The 22,508-nt window shown below is 40.1% G+C and overlaps 1 protein-coding gene across 4 annotated transcripts; it reads right to left on the bottom strand.

Moving 5' to 3' along the window:
• Positions 1–2,268: 2,268 nt before the first annotated feature.
• Positions 2,269–22,490, bottom strand: DYNLT2 (dynein light chain Tctex-type 2). Of its 4 annotated transcripts, none has more exons than XM_027080971.1 (4): positions 22,306–22,451; positions 13,738–13,944; positions 10,796–10,954; positions 2,272–2,426 (listed from the first exon to the last, which is right to left on the bottom strand). In XM_027080971.1, the coding sequence occupies exons 1-4, from the start codon at positions 22,411–22,413 to the stop codon at positions 2,352–2,354; spliced, it is 549 nt and encodes a 182-aa protein (XP_026936772.1). In that variant the 5' UTR covers positions 22,414–22,451; the 3' UTR covers positions 2,272–2,351. The 4 variants fall into 4 exon arrangements, with proteins under 4 accessions (XP_026936783.1, XP_026936772.1, XP_026936763.1 ...); XM_027080962.1 differs by lacking the exon at positions 2,272–2,426 and adding an exon at positions 7,882–8,755 and having other exon boundaries at positions 22,306–22,447; XM_027080982.1 differs by lacking the exon at positions 10,796–10,954 and having other exon boundaries at positions 2,269–2,426; positions 22,306–22,459.
• Between the last annotated feature and the right edge of the window lie 18 nt (positions 22,491–22,508).

Below are 22,508 nucleotides of genomic sequence, written 5' to 3'. Positions count from 1 at the left end.
CCTCCTTTCTGAGGGTCCCCGCCCCCTTCTTCTCCCTACAGGGGTCCCTCTCCCGCCTCTGCCCTCCCCTCCCTCCCGGGGTCCTCGCCGCCCCGCCCCCTCCTCCTCCTCCTCCTTCCGGAGTCTTCACCCCCATCCTCTTCCTCGTGGGGGTCCTCTCCCTTCCGGGCGTCCTCTCCCTACCGGGGGTCCCTCCCCAACCCCCCTTCCCGGGGGCCTCGTCGCGGTGGACTGTGGGGGCCCTGCCTCATCTCCCGGTGTTCCCGGTTCCCAGTCGCTGCCTGTCGTCCGCCTTTGTTCTCTGCTCGCGGCCTCGAGCTGTCTGGGGCTCCTGAACCACCTGCCATGGAATGTGTACTTTCCAAAGACATCCTCAGCTTGCTTTCATTTGAAAAGTTTATCCACATTCACCTCAGTGCGTGCGGAAATCATAAAACTTACAAGTTCACGTTCGACTTCGTTGGGATGTAGCTGCTGCAGCGGCTCCCACCCAAGACGGGAGAGCGAGCCTGCGGAGAGGGAGGACAGCGCTTCCGCAGCGGAACATTTGGGGAGTATACTGGCCTCCGCTGGATTCTGCCTCGCTTTTTCTGGCTGCATAGCCTAGCCGATCATTTGTTGAATCTTCAGGGTTGTTGTAAAGTGCGTACAATGGTAGACCCGTAAAAGTCACCAAGAAAGAGACCTATTTTATTTGAACTGAATTTATTATTAATCCGAGTTCTTAGGCTTCACCTGGTCACTTTTGGACTTCAGCAAAAATTAAAAGAAAAAAACAAAGTAACTGAACCTTAAAAGAACACGAGAGACAGCTGTGTTAAGATGACAATGGTATATGACCCAGCAATCCCACTACTGGGCATATACCCTGAGAAAACCATAATTCAAAAAGAGTCATGTACCACAATGTTCATTGCAGCTCTATTTACAATAGCCCGGAGATGGAAACAACCCAAGTATCCATCATCAGATGAATGGATAAAGAAGATGTGGCACATATATACAATGGAATATTACTCAGCCATAAAAAGAAACGAAATTGAGCCATTTGTAATGGGGTGGATGGACCTAGAGTCTGTCATACAGAGTGAAGTAAGTCAGAAAGAGAGAGACAAATACCGTATGTTAACACATATATATGGAATTTAAGAAAAAAAATGTAATGAAGAACCTAGGAGTAAGACGGGAATAAAGACACAGACCTACTAGAGAATGGACTTGAGGTTATGGGGAGGGGGAAGGGTAAGTTGTGACAAAGTGAGAGAGTGGCATGGACATATATTCACTACCAAACGTAAAATAGCTAGTGGGAAGCAGCCGCATAGCACAGGGAGATGAGCTCGGTGCTTTGTGACCACCTAGAGGGGTGGGATAGGGAGGGGGGAGACGCAAGAGGGAAGAGATATGGGAACATATGTATATGTATAACTGATTCACTTTGTTATAAAGCAAAAACTAACACACCATTGTAAAGCAATTATACTCCAATAAAGATGTTAAAAAAAAAAAAAAAAGATGACAGTGGTGCCAGAAATGTGTTAAAGTTGATCTCTCAGCAGACGCTTTGTATCTGAGAGTGTAGATGACTTGTTTTATGGCAACAGAGAAGATTCTTGGATTTAGAATGCAAGATGGCTTCCCTTTCCTTCATTATTTTCGCTTACACTCAGCAGACAAGTTTGGAAAGATAAGACAAAGGGATTGTTTCTAGCCCATCACGTTGACACAAAGGACCTCCTTTGACTCTCCCAGCCCACCCTTTCCTGGCTTCTCCACTTGCATCAGATCAGAGATGGCATCACCAACAACTCAAGACTCACAAGCTGCTGCTAATCTAGACTTTGCTTTATCTCACAACCTCAGTCAGAGCAGCTCCCCATTTCCCTGTCAAAAGCCCACTGAAGAAAATGGCCTAATTGTCTGAATGAGCCAAGAAGAACCAACATCTTTCCCCCAAATTCCCTCAACTGATCCAGACCCTCAGTTAGATTCTCTGGATAGAGTTTAATGTTAAATATATATTTGTATATTGAGTTACTTGGTTCTACTCATGTCCCTTGGGTATTCTGTCTTTAGATCAAATACAAAGTTAAAACTCTTCATTCCAAGTCAATAAACACTGATTCAGCCTTTCAACATGAAAGGTAAGGCATAATATTAAGGTGGCACTGTGCGGATTACAATCCCTGCACATAGGCAGTTTCAACACTGAAAGAATATGATACAAATATACAGTTGTACTTAAGGCAATTTAGGTGTGTTGACTGAAAAAAAATGCACAACCTAGAAGTTTAGAGTTACGTTTTATTCGGTGGACATTCTGAGGACTTCAAGCCCAGGAGACAGGATTCTCAGATCACTCTGAGGGACAGCTGCGAAGAGGCAATGGGGGAGCCAGGATATACAGGTGTTTTTGCAACAAAGACCTGGTAGTCGGAACATCAAAAGATCACTGTTATTTAAAGAAAACCAGATATCTCAAGTTAAGGAATTTAGTACTTTTCTATGTATGGGAAGATGCAAGAGTTTGAGTTCACTGAAAGCATTCCTTTGATGTGCACCTCAGCTACTGGGGGCCAGTATCCTGTGTTTTCTCATCCTGAGTTTCTTCAGGGTGCACTGCCGGGGTGGGCGGGTGCTTCAGCACCTGACTGCGGGATGGTGGGGCATCCTGCCGCCATCCTGAGTTCCCCCAGGGCCGACTGTCGGGTGGCCATAACGTGATGGCTTGCTGGCTGCAACATCCTTTGTTTACTGATATGGCAGGCGACATTTTTCGTTCACAGTAAATTTTCGTGGGAGAAAATTTACTTGCAACCAGAAAAATTAAGATTTTAAGGTTGACATAGAATTTGAAAAGTATCTCAAGAGACTGGTAGGACAACTTCCTGTAAATGTGCAATTAGAAGTGGAAATATGGGTTCAAGCCTGAAAAAGACTGAGAGGTGGGAAAATAAGAGGCATATTCAAGTGCAAAGGTCATTCCATTGTGGCTTGAGAATAGGGTAAATGAAGGTGGATTCTTGGAGTTAGCAGTGAAATATACAGGGAGGCAGTTTGATGTAATGGCAAGAACAAAGATTCGGAATTAAGACCAAATGACTACCAGCTGTGCCACTTATTAGCTGTGTGATCGTGGATAAATTATTTAATCTTTCTGACCCTCCATTTCCTCATTTGCAGGATTAGAATAATAATGTCCATTCAGTTATTTCACAAATATTTTATGGAAACCAACTAAGAACTATGTTAGGTGATAAAAATACAAGGAATCATTTATTCACTCATTCATCAAATACTACCTTACTATGTATTAAGTTAGGCCCTGAGTAAAGCACTGGCAATAGAGTGGTGAAGAAAAAAAGCCACAAAACTGTATGAGGTCACTTAGCATATGTAGATATAGGTGAGAAAAATGCCCAAGTTCAAGAATTCCAGAGATACTGGCGGAAATAGAGAAGAAGGGAGAAAACTATCAAGTGTTGTGAGCTGAGAGGGTAGAGTGCCTCAAACAGGGGACTGATCAACATGTCAGTTGAGAAGTTGAGTAAGATAAGGACAGGAAAATGTCCATTGTATTTAGAAATTTGGTAGTAACCACCAATCTTTATTGTCCCAAGCTGTTTCAATGGTGTGGCGATTTCAGAAGCTAAATTGATGTCGATTAGGGAAGGAATGGGAGGCTAGGAGTTGGAACCAGAGTGCTGCACAGAGAGAAGTGTGAGTAATAGAGAAAGAGGGTGGGTGGAGAGGTGGGTTGCTGTCGTTTTTACTACAGAAGACACTAGAGCATGTTTGCATGCTGACAAGATGACTCAGTAGAATGGGAAAATCATGATGCAAGAGAGAGAGGAGATAGGTGCTGGAAAGTGCCTGCCATGAGAAGGATGGAAGGCAGCACAGACGTTGGGATAAGCCTTTGATAGGAGGAAGCACAGTCCGTTTATTGTAACCAGACGGAAACCAGACTGGCTGCAGATGCAAGTGGCTTTGGAGATCTGGTGGCGGGAACTTGAGGGATTTTTCCTCTGATACTCCTTCTTTCCTTGATCAGGTATGAGGTGAGATCATAAGCTGAAGGTGAGCAGAGGAGAGGAATATAGGAAACTGGGGGAGAGAGGAGGTGTGGGGATAGGAAAACAAAGCTTCTAGGATGCCAAGTATTTGCCCACTGGAGGTTTGTGGTCGTGAATTTAAAGTGAAACCAGTCAGTCAAGTTCAGCTATTTGAACTCAGGCTTGGACAAAGCAGACAAGGGGATTCGGAATTGTTCGGGAAGGGGTGTTCCCAAAGGAAGAAGAGGGGCAAAGGAATTTGGAGTGTGTTTGTCAGGGAGTGACTGTACAGCAGTTATAAAGATGGGCCATGAGATCTGAGGCAGAAAACAAGAGAGCTGTGAAAGAGCGAGGAAGGTCAGTGAGCGGGAGGGTTCAACAAAACTGAAAAGTGACTGTCTTCAGGGTGTGCCAGGTGGTGAGCTGGAAGCACAGGAAACCACTGCATGAGAGTAACCTGCTCGAAACTGAGATTTCAGAGGTCATACTGATCTTGAGGCTAACAAGGTCTACAGGATGAACCAAGGAGCAGATGCCCGATGTGTGCTAGATGAAAAGGTCCTTGAATGTGAGTTGGTCAAGGAACTGGGAACCTAGAGCACAGACAGTCCTAGTTGCATGATAGCCCAGGGCCATAAAAACAACCGTGGAAGCTGGAGTCGTACAAAGTAATCTTATTAATCAAAGAGAAAAAGTAGAGTTCTTCTACGACTTTAAAAAGCTTTCGTTAAAAAACTGAAAACTCCCTTACTGACAATTATACACATGTACAGAATTTTTTCAATGTAAAACTTCTATTTAGTGCACTGTAATTTGAAACATGACAAACATTGAGAATTAGTATTTTCTTTTAAAAACTTTACCAAGAGTAATTTAAATTGTGCTTGCCTTTTTCTCATCCTGTAACTTATCTTTCCTATGCCTTGATAAATTGTCATACTTCTTTCGAAGTTTGGATGGCTTCCAGCATTTTATCTTTTGCATTTTCAATGTTGTAAGTAATCTCCAAGAGTCTCTTTAACATGAAGTCTCTTAGCCTCCTTTCCTCTGGACACCTCCAACCTTTTCTCACAACAACTGTCTGTAACTAACCTGTGACATCTGGGTGCATATTTCACAGCAGATTCACCAGATAGATCGACATGAATCAGTTCATGTCGACGCCTAAAATGATGGAACCAGCCTTTACTTGCAGAAAAAGGTTGGTTTTCTGTCTCTTTGTAATTACAGTTTTCTTTCAACAGAGTTACTAACTTCAACGCTTTGGCCTGAATGCTAGCCAAACTGATTGAGATTTTTTTTTAATTATTATTACAGTTGATACTTGAACTGTGCAGGTCCACTTATACAGATTGTTTTCACTAAATATATCTACACTACTACACCATCTGCCATTGGTTAAATCCGCAGGTGTGGAACAGCAGATACCGTACAGTTTTCTATCCAAAGTAGAAGGAAGTCTTTCACAACCACAAGTGGCTTTCTGTTCCTAGATAATTTAAGCTAAAAGATGTTAACGCAACCTCACCTTACTTTTCTTACTTATTGGACGTTCTCCCCATGATTCCTGCAGTACTTCCACGGGGGCTTAGGTCTCATCCTATCTTGGTTTTGCTGTTGTCATTTCAAATTTCCTAACGAATTTCATTTCTAGCATCATCACTTCTTCTTTGATGCACTTTCACCTTTTTTTTGCCCCATTTCCTCTTTTGGTGGTCCATTTTTGTAAAACATCATGTGGTTTTGTCACTGGGAGACAAGGAGGCAACACAACTACATGCTTTGCTGTCTTGTGACCTGAAGAGCTGAATACCAGAAGTGCAGTGACCAGTGACTGACGGACTTTGACAGAAGGCTTGTGACACCCACCTGCTATTTACGTAGTGACTTGAGGACTGAAGAGCTGGCTGAGGAGTTTGTACTTTATGAAGTTACTCACGGTTAATATACTGTGGTCACTGAAATGTGAACCATGTTGTTGGGGGACTGGTGTGATTCAACTAAACTGTAGTAGCTACAACTTGTGCAAAGCGAGAGCTGCCTTATTGGATGATTATCTACGTGGATATTGAAGTCACAAAGAATGACAGCAGGAGTTGAGTGGAGATGAAGCTTGCAATCCAGTAGCTCAGGTTTTCAAGAAATGAGAAGGAACAGGCCAGGGGACTAGTAGGCAGCAATGACACACAGAAGTAAAGAGCTGTATATCCAGATAGCATAAATTTCCAGGAGCCTGAGCTTTTTAGTCAGTGGGGTTGCCTACCTACCTCCTGGCTCTGAGGCATTAGCGATGAGGGATGAGAGAAAAACTAGCTTTTACTTGAGAGGGCTGCAGTGGGACTCTTCCTCAGGGAAAAGTCAGGTCCTTGTTAAGGAAAGAAACTCGGAATGCATCTGGAGGAGCGGGTGGGATGACAGAGGAGTTCTGTGAACCATGTAAACGATGGTCAATAACCTGCTATAAAGCTTTGAGAAGCAGGGAATCAGATTAGGGGGTATTCAGATTTCTGTGGTGACATATGTTGAACAAAACAATTAACACGTGAATAAATAAAAGAAGGACTATCGAAATAGTTGTGAGAGAGTGAGGACCCAGGCAAGAGATATCACAGCAGGTTTTTTTTTGAGGTGGACCATTTTTTAAAGTCTATTGAATTTGTTACAATATTGCTTCTGTTTTATGTTTTGGCTTTTCGGCCGTGGGTCATGTGGGATCTTAGCTCCCCCACCAGGGATGGAACCCTCACCCCCTGCATTGGAAGGGGAAGTGTGTTTTTGTTGTTGTTGTTGTTTGTTTTTTGCGGTGCGCGGGCCTCTCAGTGTTGTGGCCTCTCCCGTTGCGGAGCACAGGCTCCGGACGCGCAGGCTCAGCGGCCATGGCTCACGGGCCCAGCCGCTCCGCGGCATGTGGGATCTTCCCGGACCGGGCCACGAACCCGTGTCCCCTGCATCGGCAGGCAGACTCTCAACCACTGCGCCACCAGGGAAACCCGGAAGGGGGAGTCTTAACCACTGGACTGCCCAGGAAGTCCCAAGGGGATGATTTTGAGTCACTTCAAAAAAAAAAAACAGAATCCATAGAATTTAACAATTAAGTAGGAATGGGGGTTGGGACAAGGGCAAGGGAAAGCAGAACTGAAGGTAATTCTGAGCTGTCAAACTGAATGATAACAGGTAACATTTCAGGATTTGGTATGCTCCAGGGTTATGCTAAGTGCTGGGCATAAGTGCCTGACTATATATATTACCTCACTTAATTCACAAACCAACCCTAGGAGGAAGGCATAATTCTCACTTTACAAAGTCACGTTTATAAGCATCTGCTCTATACCGGGAAGTGTGCTTATCCTGAGGAGGTCATCAGGAAGGAACATTGCTTAACAGAAGCCCTTCGTAGGTTTGTTATTACTGATTTTTCTGTGACCAAAGTTAGCAAACAATAAATCCTGTTTTAAAGATTCTTTGGGCTACAGCTATCATGTCTATGCTGTATAGTATGGAACTGCCAGTCCTGGATTATCCAACGCATTAAAACACACAAGTGAAAAGAAAACTCTCCTCTGTCTTTCTGTTTTCCTGTTTATAGATTATTCAACTAATCAGTATTTTTACTGTCCATTAAGTTTGGCATGCGTTTTCAAGTTCTGACTATAACTTGAAAATAGTATGAATTATCACAGACATTACTACTTGGCTCACCAAGCCCACCCCCTGCCTCCTTGCAGGAGAAGCCCCGATTGACAGTGGTATCCATTCTCCACATGGCCGTGTGCTTCAGGGAAGGTGAGCTCCAACCCAGCTCAGGGAGTGAATCATGATGATAAAGCCATGAGAACATGGTTTAATTCTACCAAGTTAAACTCGTGTACATAGAATCTGAGGGGAGCGCAGGATGACAGAAAGAACCCGGATCCTTGATCAAATGCCTGAGAAATACAATTTTCTTCTTTTTAAAAAATAATTATGTCAGGTTTTTCGGTTCTTGCAGCTAAAAAGAGCTTAACTAATGGACTAGCAAATAGAAAGACTGCACACTTGGAAGTGTTTTGATTGGAGGGAGAGGTGTTAGGGAAGTATTAAATATATCAATATCTTTCTTTCAAACTTGGTGACTTCTTTCAAAAGAATGCTTGTAGTATATTAAGATACCATTCAAAATATCTGCCTTTGGGAGTTTTCCAAAAATCTATCTTAACATTTACTTAATTTGACATTTTACAAGGTTGCATCATAATATCCTGTAGCAAATTCTAATTTTCTTAAACCTAACTAGGATGATAAATAATTCCCCCCTATTATAATCCATCATAAGCATTCATGTATTCGTACATATACATGAAAAAGGCATATACATATACCTCTTATACTTTTATACTTCGGGGTAATACAATGTTAATAAATATGATAACTAGTAAGTATAAAGGTAGAAATCCAGCTTTAACTTTGTTGTTAAAAGAATACGAGTAAGAAGCTTCAATTGGAGATATAAAAATATAGCTAATCAAAACTACTATGAGGTTCACAAATCTATAAATTTCATGTATTTTTGAAAAGTTGAGAAGTAAACACTCTTTAGTACATGTAACAAGCTATTCACAGTAAAGAGCAAATACTAAGGCCAATGCCACGTAAGTTTCAGTTTCGTGTTTCGCAGCAACCCAGCTGTCCCACGCCACATCCCAGATCCATCTGCTGGCAGTCTATGAGAGAAACGTTTAGAAGACCCACTTTAGATCGAACATGCGAAGTAGTAATTTTTAACTCTATACAATGTTTGATACTGTTTAGAAGATGCATCACTATCTCAGAAAGTTATATTTTAAAAGTAATTTGTCCAATTTTCCCTTTGCTGAAAAGACTTGACAGTGATGCTTCCTGGGTCCATCTTTTCTTTTACTGGAGCTGGTACGTTATCTAACACAGAATGACCCTCCCTTAGCAGAGAGTGTCCGGGGGCAGGAACAGGAGGCACTCTGTAATCTGGGTCTAGTAGTTCTGCATGCAGTACTACTCTGCGGTGTTATAGTCCGTAATAAGGAATTATTCTTCCCACCCTTAAAAGATTTTCGACCGAAAGTTTGTCTTGAAATTAAAAAATGGTATTGACTCTGTGAGCAGGCTGTTAAAAGAGAAACCCTAATTCCTTGCTTCACCTGCAAAGCCACACATAATCCTTTTCTGTGGTGGCTCTAAAATGGTCAAAAACCCTCTGTGGCATCTCCCATCAAGAGGCTGTCTATTTTTCCACCCTGTGAATATGAATTGGCCTTGGGACTTGCTCTGAGCAAAAGAATGTAACACTGCAACTTCCAAGAAAGGCCTTAAGAGGTCTTGTGCTCTCACCTCCTGGAATGCTGTGAGGAGCCCCGCATGTAAGGAAGCCCATTCAGTCCACTGGAGGATGATGGCTCCTGTGCAGGGGGACCCAGGTGCCCCAGCCAACAGCCAGCACCAACTGTCACACCTGTGAGTGAGGCTGTCGTGGACGTCTAGGTCCAGCCGAGTCACTGGATGGCTACCAGAGCATCCGTGAGACCAGCAGAAAATCTAAACAGCTAATCCAGGCTAAGCTGACCCACAGAATGGTGAGCAAATAGGCTGCTAAATGCTGGGGTGGGGCTGCCTAAATACACCGCAACCTCTCTGGTTATTAGCCAAGCACAGCGAGTTCGCCCATCTTGGCGTCTCTGCGCTCCGTGTTTTCTCTGCTTGGACATTCTCCCTGATCTTTGGCACGGCTGGTTTCTTCTTGTCATTCAGACATCAGAGGCCCTTCCCCGTCCCCAGACAATCCCAAGTAGTCACTCCGTCCGTGGAGCACTCGTCACTATCTGGAAGCGTCTCGCTCCCCGAGTGTGCACGTAGGCTGTGGTGTAATTCTGTCCTCCCCAGAGCCTTGCTGACTGCCCTGTGGACGGCAGCCTTCCGCCCAGCCAAGTCCTCCCGCCAGGCTTCCTCATGGAGCCCCTCAGACTGTCCCACCCCACACACTCACGCTCAACTCGCTAGAAACGCACACAGCTCTCGGGGTATTGCAATCTTACTTGTAAGTAATAGTAATAAGCCTTTCTCATGTAGGAATGGCTCAATAAATATTTATTGAATAAAAAAAATAAGCCTTTCTGTTTATTGAGGACTCTGGGCTGGGCACTCTGTTAAGGATTTTAATACGGATAAGCAAGTAGGTTTTATCGTCCCCATTCTACAGAAGAAAAAACTATGTCCAGGCCAGAGGCAGTGTGTGTTGCTGCCAGGATTCATATCCAGGCCAACTGGACGCTAAAACCTAGGCTATTACATTCTCTGTATCATTTTATTTTCTTACACTCTAAACTGTGTTGCTTTATTTTCTTGACTGGAGTAAAAACTCCTTGGCAATCATGGTCCATGTCATATAATTTTCTGTATTTTCCTCAGTACCTATACCTATTATTTAGTGCCCTAAATCAATTTACTGGTTAATCAATTATTAAATGACATTAAATTGTCAAAACTGTTATGGTCAAGGAACAGAATACCCATACAATTTAATAAATTATTAACAGAAAATTACCATTTCTAGCTTAGTATTTTTCAAATAATTCATAGTGAAAGAAAATATAGTTCACATAATTATCCTTTCAGTCAAGGTGCACCTCAGGATCTGGAAGTGCCTTTGAGACATTGCAATAAATATCAAGTCACTTAGAGGGGAGACCTCATAGTTGAACTTGGTAGATGCTGATCAGTGAGGTACTTACATTGATTGCCTGACCCGTCTTTTGAATGAGTAATACTTTTATAATGAACTTATAACGGTGGAACCCAAATTCTTTGACTGCTAACAATATGCGATCTGCTAATTCAAGCGACAAATGAGAGAAGACTTTTTCATCATATTTGACATCTTTAAGATTTTCCTTTAAAAAAATTAAGAAAAATATTTTAATTTTCAAACCAAATATTTTCTAAACAAAAATTGAAGTAGAAAATGTGTCTGATTAATACATATAACTTTTTGAAAAACATACATATTTCTAACCAAGTAATATTAAATGGTTGATATGTTTACCAATTTATTTCAATAATAATTTTGAAGAAAATTTAGTTTTATTTATTTACTTATTTTTTAATATTTGGCTGCATTGGGTCTTTGTTGCTGTGCGTGGGCTTGCTCTAGTTGCAGGGAGCAGGGGCTACTCTTCGTTGTGGTGCCCGGGCCTCTCATTGAGGTGGCTTCTCTTGTTGCAGAGCATGGGCTCTAGGCATGCGGGCTTCAGCAGTTGTGGTGCGTGGGCTCAGTAATTATGGCTCACGGGCTCTAGAGCACAGGCTCAGTAGTTGTGGCACATGGGTTTAGTTGCTCCACAGCATGTGGAATCTTTCCAGACCAGGACTTGAACCCGTGTCCCCTGAATTGGCAGGTGGATTCTTAACCACTGCACCACCAGGGAGGCCCTAGTTTGGTTTCTAAATTATGTTCAGTTGCCCTTCATTAGCAACCCTTAAGCTTAAGTTTTCCTTTACTGGATTACTGTGCCAAGCAGTTACTAGGGAGACACAAGAGGAATTTTAAAACAAAGCTTCTAGGAATTCTTAGGTAGAGAATCTTAAATGTTTTTCAAATTTATGTATTTGCTAAAATTCAGGAGCAGAGCCTGCATTATGTTTTTCCTGTCTCTTTTTTTGGCCACGTGGCACGTGGGATCTTAGTTCCCCGACCAGGGATCAAACCCACACCCCCTGCATTGGAAGGGCAGAGTCTTAACCACTGGACAACCAGGGAAGTCCCTATTCCTGTCTTCTTGTCTCCACAAATTAAAGGCCACTTCTTTCTAATTCTGCTTCTATGGCTTCTCACTCTACTGCTTTTTTCTGTGGCCTCCAGGAGAATATCAAGGAAATCAAAGATTTCTCATGTTTGTTACTAAGTTAATATATAGCTGGGGGCAGGCGGGGAGACAGATGTGGGCCATGAAGGACTACATTTTCCTACAAACCATAAGCAGACCTGAACCAGCTGGTGAGCAGGTGGTGCCTGGCTTTGATTAACTGACTCAGACCAATGATAAATTAACCAATGTTCTGAGTTCTAATGACAACAAATGGATGCCTACCTGGTAATTTTATAGGCAAGTAAAACCAAATAAATTACCCATTTTTTGGTTTTGGTTCCCTCCTAGAATGGTTCTGGATCTAAACTGGGTCTAGAAGAATTTAGTTCCTTCAGGCAATTGGCTCAATCTTTTGGACACTTAGCGACATCCATTCTCCCTTCTGAATCTGCCTAAGAGATCCCAGGCTTTATCTACATAAGTGTTCATTTTTAATAAATAAAGAGCACGTGCTATAGGAAGATACCTATAAGCTCCATCAGTATATACTGTTTCTGTGTCTAGAACTGTGTTCAATGCTCCCTAAACGCAAAGGAAAATCCCCGGCCTCTCTATGACCCCTAGCCTTCCACCTATATTTCCAATTAGCTGTTCCAGACCCCATCATGCTCAATGCAGTTCTATAAGCTATCACATGCAAACACAATTTGAAATTCTACTATAGTCAATAAACTTGAACTCAGTCTATGTAGTAAGGCTGAGTGACACACCAAAATGTATACTCAATCACAAATGCTTGCTATTAGTGTTTAGATCAGAGAATTAATAATTATTTTATTGTATTGAATTTATTTCCTGAAGTTATAAGCCATAATATCTTTACCAAATATTATCTGATAATTATTAATTCAGCTTAGAAATGTATCTATGTCTATGGTGGTGGAGGGAGGTTGGAGGGTGGGTTTCCTAAATATTCTTCTGTATTAATAAAGGTTAATTCATTTAAGAATTAACTTTGATACAATTAAAGGGCCATTAATCATTTATACAGAATAAACTAAACATATGCTTTCTTCCCAATAGCTAGCTTACATCAGTTATTACTAAAGGAGTGCATCTTGTAAATTAGAGGTGGGGGAGGGAGATTAGGCTGGGTAGAGTCCCACAAAGGGAATCTGGTCATCAGAAAAATCCTGGGTGCCTGGTGCCCAAAGGTGAAAAGGGGATTCAGAAAAAGTGGTCCCTTAAACAAACATTCTATAATTAAAGTTTTTAATTTGGCCCTTTATTAGGAAAGATGGTGAAGGGAATTCTTTCCATCTGAACCATGTAGTCTTCAGATACCAACACTAGCATAATTAATATTGGTATTCGTATTACAGTATTAATTTTGTAAAATTGAAGAAGCTTTGTTGGACTAGCCTGAAAACATGTGTCTGAGTTTCAAACTGTCCTAAATGAACTTTAGATTCCAGCTGATTTAATGAAGAAGAAAACCGATGCATAAATTGGGGACTGCCTGTTCTTAAGATGTTTTAGCGTCATCATGAATCAATTTTTCACACATATTCAATATGTGTTCTTTAATTCATTCCTCCAAATATGGGAGACACATGGAACCTGAAGGATAAATAATTTATGGATAATTAAGAATTAAATGAAATAGCAAAAGAATATTCCTTTTGGTCTAGCTTTAATCATAGCATCAACATGAAGATTATTGAGTATGACTCCAAAGTACTTTCATATTTTCAGAGATAAAAGCTACAAAAAAATCAATCAGGGTAACTATACGGCCATAAATCTTAATATAGTTTATCAAACCCCCATAGCTAAGATATTACTATCATATGTATCTATCAACCTACCTTTAATATCTGCTGGACTTTCGCTTCTACTGAATAAGCCTGGAATTTTTTCAATGGCTCCATTCTATATGAATTAGCAAACTTTAGTTTGGCCAGGGTACTCTTCCATTCTTTACCTATGTCAGCAATTGCGTCATCAAATGGTGGCTCTACGTACTGAACATCATGAATTGATTCTCTCAGTCTTTCTTTTAAAATCTGTGCATACTGAAAGGAGGGAGAGAGAGACAGAGAGAGAGAGATTACTTTTTTAATTGTAAAATGAAATTTCGTTTTTAAGAACCCTGGTGCAATGGGACAGGACTGACACAAAGCTTGGAAATCCATTATAAGACTTCGATGATTGTGTGGTTGCTAAATCCTAGATTCATTTCTGGCTATCAATTTGGTAAAAGAAGAAAAAAGAATATAGCTGTCATCTATCTATTTATCTATAAACAGAAATACACACAAATTTGAATGCATATATTTAGAACATCCATGGAAGATGCAAAAGAACTAGAAACAAGAGTGGCCCCTGAGAGGGCAACTGAGTGGCTAGAAGACTGGTATGTAAGGAAAACCTTTCATGTTCCCTGCCCTGACATTATGAAAATATTATCCTTTATTGTCTTCTTATAATTTTAATTATTTTATCTTTGAATAAATAATACAATTATTTACATAACACATTTCTAAGCCTTAAATTGAAAAGATAACAAAAGTGTATTGATTTGGTATATACATCTTTCTGTGCTTTTTACATTCAACATTTATTGCATGACATTCAACCTGTCTTAAAGAACTACTTATTTAGTGGCTACTACGCTTCAGTTAAGTACTCTAGGCTCTGAAGTTACAGTGGTGAACTTCATTATAATAACCAGGAATTAATTGTTTTACTTGTATTAACTCATAATCAAGGACTCTGCACTCATGGAGTTATCCTTCTAGTGGGGAGGAGGACAGACAATAAAAACGTATATAGGGTAATGAATAAGCCAATTTAAATAGTGGTAATTGGTATACAAACAAAACCACATGACTTGATAGAAACTCATCATGAGGGCCTAATTTGGACTGAATAATTGGAGACGTCCCTTCAGTCCGGTTTGGGCTGAAGTCTAAAAGGAACAGGAAATAGGAAGGACAAAGAACATGTTCTGAGAATAGACGTGTGTTTGGTGTGTCTGGATCGTTTAGAGTGAGGAAAATAGTAGTAACAGAATAAGGTTAAAAAGGTATCATGGGGCTTCTCTGGTGGCGCAGTGGTTAAGAATCCACCTGCCAATGCAGGGGAGATGGGATCGAGTCCTGCTCCCACTTGGCGCGGAGCAACTAAGCTCATGCGCCACAACTACTGAGCCCGAGCACCTAGAGCCCATGCTCCGCAACGAGAAGCCACCGCAATGAGAAGCCCACGCACCGCAATGAAGAGTAGCCCCGCTCGCCGCATCTAGAGAAAGCTCGCGCATAGCAACGTAGACCCAACGCAGCCAAATATAAATAAATAAAATAAATACATTAAAAACAAAAAGGTATCATGCAGGACTAAGAGTTTGAAAAGGAATTTGAAACTTATTCTCAGAACAATGAGGAGCCAGTGGAAGGATTTAAACGGGCAAGTGATATTTTCTAGTTTACAGTTTTAAAAGATTATTGTGGCTGCTGTACGGTGAATAGATTAGAGGGAGATCAGGGTCTGAGGTAATAATTTATAGTTTAAAATACTTGTTTACAAATAATGTTAATGATAAATAACTTCATAAGTGTACAATAGCGTTTCAAACCAGGAACATGGTTTGCTTCTGCATTTACAGAAGAACTTTTATTTACAATTAATTTTTTATATTACAAGAATTTCTTTCAATTTATTCTGAAGCATTAATTCCTGTGATATTCTTTCAATGTCCCATTTAAGGTGATTTAAAAACACATTTTATGTTTTTAGGAGTTGTATAACATAAAAATACCATTGTTCCCTACTAAAATTTTATTAATTTTAATGTTTATTACATCTTGATTTTCCTACAGTTCTACATATTTCTATCACTCCTCTTCATTTTTCACACCTTACTTCATAGACCAGTAGTTTAAAGTGTATACATTAAACATCATATTCCCAGGAATACTATGGGAAAATATTTATTCTCTACCATTGATGTTTCTATGTGGCAGAAACTGTTATGGAGCAATAGTTCCCCTTCTTTGCCCTCTGATTTGTTCCTCTCTGAGGGAGCTTATGTGATAAGCAAGTTAGGAAGAGGAAGAGCATGTTTAGTGCAGAATCTCCCCACCTCTCCTCTTGACATCTAATTATAAGTAGTACATATTTTCTGTTCCACCACTGCATATGCTTTACAGAGATAGGACATCATCTTAGATATATGTCATCATCCAGCTAGACCCATGACTGGGTGAGCTGCTTTAATTTAGGTAGAAATGTTACCAATTTCCATCCTATTTTTCATCCCTAATGGTTTGTTAATATGGTGAGTTACATTGATTTTTGAATGTTAAACCAACCTTGCATTCCTGGAATAAACCACACTCGAGCATATTATTATTATTATTTTACTGAAGTTTGTACCTTTTAACCCCCTTCACCCATTTTGCCCACCCTCCAGCCCTTTCCCCACACCCCAATCTCTGGCAACCACCAATCTGTTCTGTGCATCTGTGAGCTTCCACATATAAGAGAGATCATATGGCATTTGTCTTTCTCTGACATTTCATTTAACATAATGCACTTGAGACGCATCCATGTTTTTGCAAATGGCAAGATTTCACTCTTTTTTGTATATATACACCATATCTTCTTCATTCATTCACTCATCATTGGACATTCAGGTCATTTCCATATCTTGGCTATTGAAAATAATGCTGCAATGAACATGAGGGTGCATATATCTTTTTGAATTAGTGTTTTTGTTTTCTTCAGATAAATACCCAGAAGTGGACTTACTGGATCACATGGTAGTCCTATTTTTAACTTTTTGAGGAACCTCTCTACTGTTTTCCATAGTGGCTGCATGAATTTACATTCCCACCAACAGTGCACAAATGTTTTTTCTCTACATCCTCACCAACACTTACCTCTTGTCTTTTTGTTAACAGCCATTCTAACAGTTGTGAGTTTTGATATGAAACTTTCCTGATGATTAGTAATGTTGAGCATATTTTCATGTACCTGTTGGCCATCTGTATGTCTTTTTTGGAAAAATACCTATTCAGATCTTCTGCCCACTTTTTTCATCAGATTTTTTTTTGGAATTGGAATTGGAATTTTGATAGGGATTGTATTATATTAAATCTGTAGGTTCTTTTGATACTATGGAAATTTTAACAATATTAATTCTTCCAATCCATGAGCATGAAATATACTTCTATTATGTCTTCAATTTTTTTTCATCAATGTTTTACAGTTTTTAGTGGACAGGTCTTTCACCTCCTTGGTTAAATTTATTTCTAAGTATTTTATTCTTTTTGATGCAATCATAAATGAGATTGTTTTCTTAATTTCTCTTTCTGATAGTTCATTATTAGCACATAGAAACCCAACAGAATTTCTTATATTGATTTTGTGTCCTGCCACTATACTGGATTTGTTTTTTAATTCTAATGTTTTTTTTTTTTTGGTAGAGTCTTTAGGATTTTCTATATATAATATCATGTCATATACAAAAAGCAACAATTTTGCTTCTTCCTTTCCAACTTGAATGCCTTTAATTTCTTTTTCTTACCTAATTGTTCTGTCTAGAAATTCCAGGACTATGTGAATAAAAACAGCAAAAGTGAGCATCCTTGTCTTTTTCCTGACCTTACAGGAAAAGCTTAGTTTTTCCATTATTATGTTAGCTGTAGGCTTTTGATATACAGCCTTTATTATGCTGAGGTACATTCCCTCTATAACCACTTTGTTGAGAGTTTTTTTAAAAAACCATAAATGGGTGTTAATTTTTGTCAAATCTTATTGTGCATCTATTTGAATGATCATGAGATTTTTATCCTTCATTTTGTTAATGTGGTGTATCACACTAATTGATTTGCAGACGTTGAACCATCCTTGCATCCCTGGAACAAACTCCCTTTGATCATGCTGTATTATCTCTTTAATGTGCTATTGAATTCAGTTTGCTAATATTTTGTTGAGGATTTTTCCATCTATGTTCATCAGGAATACTGGTCTATAATTTTCTTTTCTTGTGGTGTCCTTGGCTGGTTTTGGTATTAGGGTAATGCTGGCCTTGAAAATGAGTTTGGAAGTGTTCCCTCCACTTCTATTTTTTGGAAGAGTTTGAGAAGGATTGGTATTAATTCTTATTTTAATATTTGGTAGAATCCACCAGTGAGGCCATCTGATCCTGGACTTTTGTTTTAGGTAGGTTTTTGATTATTGATTCAATCTCCTCACTAGTAATCAGTCAATTCAGATTTTTTCTTTCTTCATGACTCAGTCTTGGAAGGTTGTATGTTTCTAGTAGTTTATCCATTTCTTCTAGGTTGTCCAACTAGTTGGCATAGTGATCTCTTATGATCTTTTGTATTTCTGTGGTATCAATTTTAATTTCTTCTCTTTAATCTCTGATTTTATTTATTTGAGTTTTCTCTCGAGTCTTGGTCAGTTTGTCCCCTCTCCTCACTTAGGGACTCCAAAGACAATAAAAGTTTTTGCCTGAAATTTCCCATAGCTCATGTCAGATTTTCTATTGCTGTCTCTAAATTCACTAAGCCTGCTCTGCAGTGTCAAATCTGCTGTTAATTCCACTGTTTATTTTACATTTCCAACATTATATTTTTCACCTGTAGAGGTTTGATTTGGATTTACCACGCTTAATCTTTTCTGATTTTTTAAAAAAATATTTATTTATTTGGCTGTGCCCAAGTCTTAGCTGCAGCAGGCGGGATCTTTGTTGCCACCGGCAGGATCTTTGTTGCCACATGCAGGATCTTCAGTGAGGCATGCAGAATCCTTAGTTACAGCATGCAGGATCCTTAGTTGTGGCACGTGGGATCTAGTTCCCCGATCAGGGATCGAACCCGGGCCCCCTGCATTGGGAGCATGGAGTCTTAACCACTGGACCACCAGGGAAGTCCCTCTCCTCATTCTTGAATAGAACATACTAACTCTTTTATAATATCAGTATTTTATAACTGCTTTAATGTGATGAAAACTAATATAATACAATAACTATTTTATAATAACCACTTTAGTGTCCTTTTATACTATCTTTTTATCATTTCTGGGTGTTTTGTTTCTTCTCTCCATTTTGAGTTGTACTATTCTGCTTCTTTGAAGGTATGCTAATTAAATACCAGATATTGTGAATCTTACCTTCCGTTTTTGCTGTATATTTTTGTATTCCCACATGCATTCTTGAGCTTTCTTCTAGAATGTAGCAACTTGGAAACATTGTAATCCTTCTCAGACTTATTACGAGGCAATTTAAAATCCAATTTAAGCTTTGATAGGCTGAACTAGAGAAAACCCTAAGTCTAGGGTCTTTTTCCCCCAATACTTAGACAATACACTTCTTAGCACTCTAACCAATGCCCTATGATTTACATGGTTTTCCATTCTTACTGGTGGGAAAAAAAAAAAAAAAACTATTTTGTGTGAGTCCAAGGATTTTTTTCTGTTTCTTTTGGGTGGTTCTTTCTCTAGCCACACCTGACTTCCTCACAGATGCACTGATGTACTAAGCTGAAGACTTGAGGAAAATCCTCTGCAGATCTTGGGAACTGTTTGTACAGCTCTCTCCTAATACTCTGCTCTTATATCACCCTGAACTACCCTGACTCCCAAATCATTCTCAACTAAGGGAGACATCTCCATAAGGTATGGGCTGGAAGCCCTCACCAGGCAGTACATTAGGGGAAATCTTGGGGCTCACCTTTCTTGTTTGTAATCTCTCAAAGATCACAATCCTGTCTTGCCTTACATCCAGCCAGTGGAAATAAGTACTTCATACATTTTGTGTAATTTTCTGTAGTTTCTGGTAGGAGTTGGCTTCTAGTAGAAGTCCTTAATCAGAAATAAACCTGCTGTTTTAATCATCTGTCAGACTGCTTTATGTTTTAGTTGTGGAAGAGAAGCATTATAGCTCCCCAAACCTCTTAAAAATGAAATCTTTATTTTGTTCTTTTTGATTAATAGAATGCTTCTCCAGGGTACTGCCATCTTCTTTTCCTCTCACAATACACCCAAGGGATACAACTATATTATATCATTAATAGTGGCTCTCAACTGCAATGAATTCCTTGGGGATAGGGCATGCATTTGTGGTTTAAAAATAACAATCAGAGATCCTAATATGCTGAAAACTCACATCTCTGCCATTTCTTCCATATATATATTGGCTTTCTGATTTAGTATTCTCTTTATTAAGAGTATTTTATCTCTTAATTAAGGAAAAATCTTTGTAGTCACTTCCAAAACTTAGAAATAGGCTTTAAATATGAAGAACTTTTTGGTATCTACTAAAACAATCTGAGTTTAATTATTTAACCTATTGATATGGCATTTCCTTATGTTGAGCCTACAATCCTAGAAAAAAAAGAGCATGGTCATGAGATGCCATTACATTAATGTATTTCTAAAACCTGTTTGCTAGTATTAAAGATTTTCAAATGTACGTAGACAAGTGAGACTAACCAAGTTTTCAATTTTCAGTAATTTGTTTATGGTTTTGGAATCTTTGGTTGCAAGCAATAAGCACGGAATTTTGTTAACCATATACATAACTAATTGGAAAGATATGGAGTAGCTCACAGAATGGAAGAGAAGCCTAAAGAGTCTGACACTTGAGGCAGTTCAGTATGCCGCCTTCAATTTAAATTAACCTCAATCATTTTCTTTAATTATTACAGGAAGAGTTCATCTAATCAGCCTAGTTTTGGTCTCATCCTCACCACAAAGTTAAGGAAGGTGACTGACAGTCCCACCAAAACTCTATCCAATAGGGAATTAGTTAATTCTCCAAAGGAAAACTGAGTTGCTACTAGTAGAAGAAAATAAATGGATGCACGAGAGAGAAAATCAAAAAACATTTATAACCATTAAATTGTGTGTCCTAATCTTTCTTATGCTCAGGATCATGAGAATAATCAGCTACCTGAAAGTTAGGAATGACTAATTAGTGACTCACTGCCCTCAGGCACATTTAGTGAGCATTTGTGAAATCTTTTCTCAGTCTCTTCCCAATTCAAATTTCTTACCTGTAGAAGCCCAGATTTTAAAGGCAGCTATGGTTAATCACATTCATAGCAAATAAGCAAGAACTGCCTTGGTCCATGTTCCCTTTTCCCCAGATTCTGGCCTATATACCAAGTGAACCTATCTGTCGTCCCTCCTTTTGGATTCAGACTTCCTCACTTTTCAAGACTTCAGATCTTCAGTAGACAGTAAGTTTATAAAAGGCACATCAAAATACAAATATTTTTCATTACTGCAGGCGACCTATCTTTTTCTCAGACTTATTACGAGGCAATACAACAAAGTTTCTGGGAGCATGAATTTAAAATCCAATATATTAAGGTTTCTGGCCTTGCTGTGCTTTTGCTTGGTTCTGAGAACTTGCCCTATTTACTTTTCCTCCTTTTGTTTCTCTTTCCTCTGTAAAATGTAGACACCAAAGAGCAGTCATTAGAACCTGAAATGTTGCCATGACTTTTGGGGGGGGGTGTTGAGAAGGATTCTGTTATTTGAAATAAGGATCTTCAAAAACTAGTGTTTTGGGCTTCCTTGGTGGCGCAGTGGTTGAGAGTCCGCCTGCCGATGCAGGGGACACGGATTCGTGCCCCGGTCTGGGAGGATCCCACGTGCCGCGGAGCGGCTGGGCCCGTGAGCCATGGCCGCTGAGCCTGCGCATCTGGAGCCTGTGCTCTGCAACGGGAGAGGCCACAGCAGTGAGAGCCCGCGTACCGCAAAAAAAAAAAAAAAAAATTAGTGTTTTGCCTATTATCTCTCCTTCATCCTGTTGATTATGGGTCCCACGAAGTAGGTATGAAAAGAAACAATTATAGGCAAGTGGACCAGAAGTCCCAGCTCTATGATTACAGTTTTGTACTGTAATGGTTTTCACACTATGCTCATACAGAAATCATGGTGTTACACCACCAATAAAAGTGAATGTCATTTTGCATTAATTTCAGACAGTAAGTTAATGAACAGAATTATTTTCAATTTAACTTTCTCGTACGTTCTTCAAATAGTGAGGCTGCTGCTGTTTACAAAAACTCATTGTTTTTTCTGCTTGGTATATCCAATATACCTCATTGTTCTGCTTGGTAAAATCCTTATTGTTCTGCTTGGTATATCCAATCCAAATATTATTATTATTATTTTGAAGCACAGCACACGTACACCTACTTCTGGCTGGTAAAGCTGCGGTTTGTGTGGTGGCGCTAAACACACTAAAATTACGTATTTCTGGGGAAAGCGCCTCTTAGGAAACCTGGGCTGAACAAATCTGAAGAGAACTGAAGAAGCTGTTTCAGTCAGTCAGCGCGGTGGTCTAGGGTCTACACCACAAAAGCCGGAGCTCTGCAGCCTAGGGGCTGGCCCTCGTCCCGAGTCTCCTCACTCACTGCCTCCTTCTCGAACATGCTAGGCCTCCTCTCTTTCCGAGGCATCATCGGCGGCTGCTGAGGCGCCGCGGCCGAGGGCGGTTTCCCACCCCAGCCCCGCTTCTCCATCGCGCAGGCTCTCGCGGACTATTTCCGCGACAGGGTTTCGCTCGCGCCTGCGCCGCGGGAGCCGGAAGTGCGCCGCAGGGAGGGCCGTGACGTAA

This window comes from Aethalodelphis obliquidens, unplaced genomic scaffold (genome assembly GCF_003676395.1).
Source record: "Aethalodelphis obliquidens isolate GAN/ISIS:26980383/991018 unplaced genomic scaffold, ASM367639v1 scaffold3, whole genome shotgun sequence".
NCBI lineage: Eukaryota > Metazoa > Chordata > Mammalia > Artiodactyla > Delphinidae > Aethalodelphis > Aethalodelphis obliquidens.
Note: the sequence above shows the minus strand (reverse complement) of the source record. Positions and strands in the feature narration are given on the sequence as shown.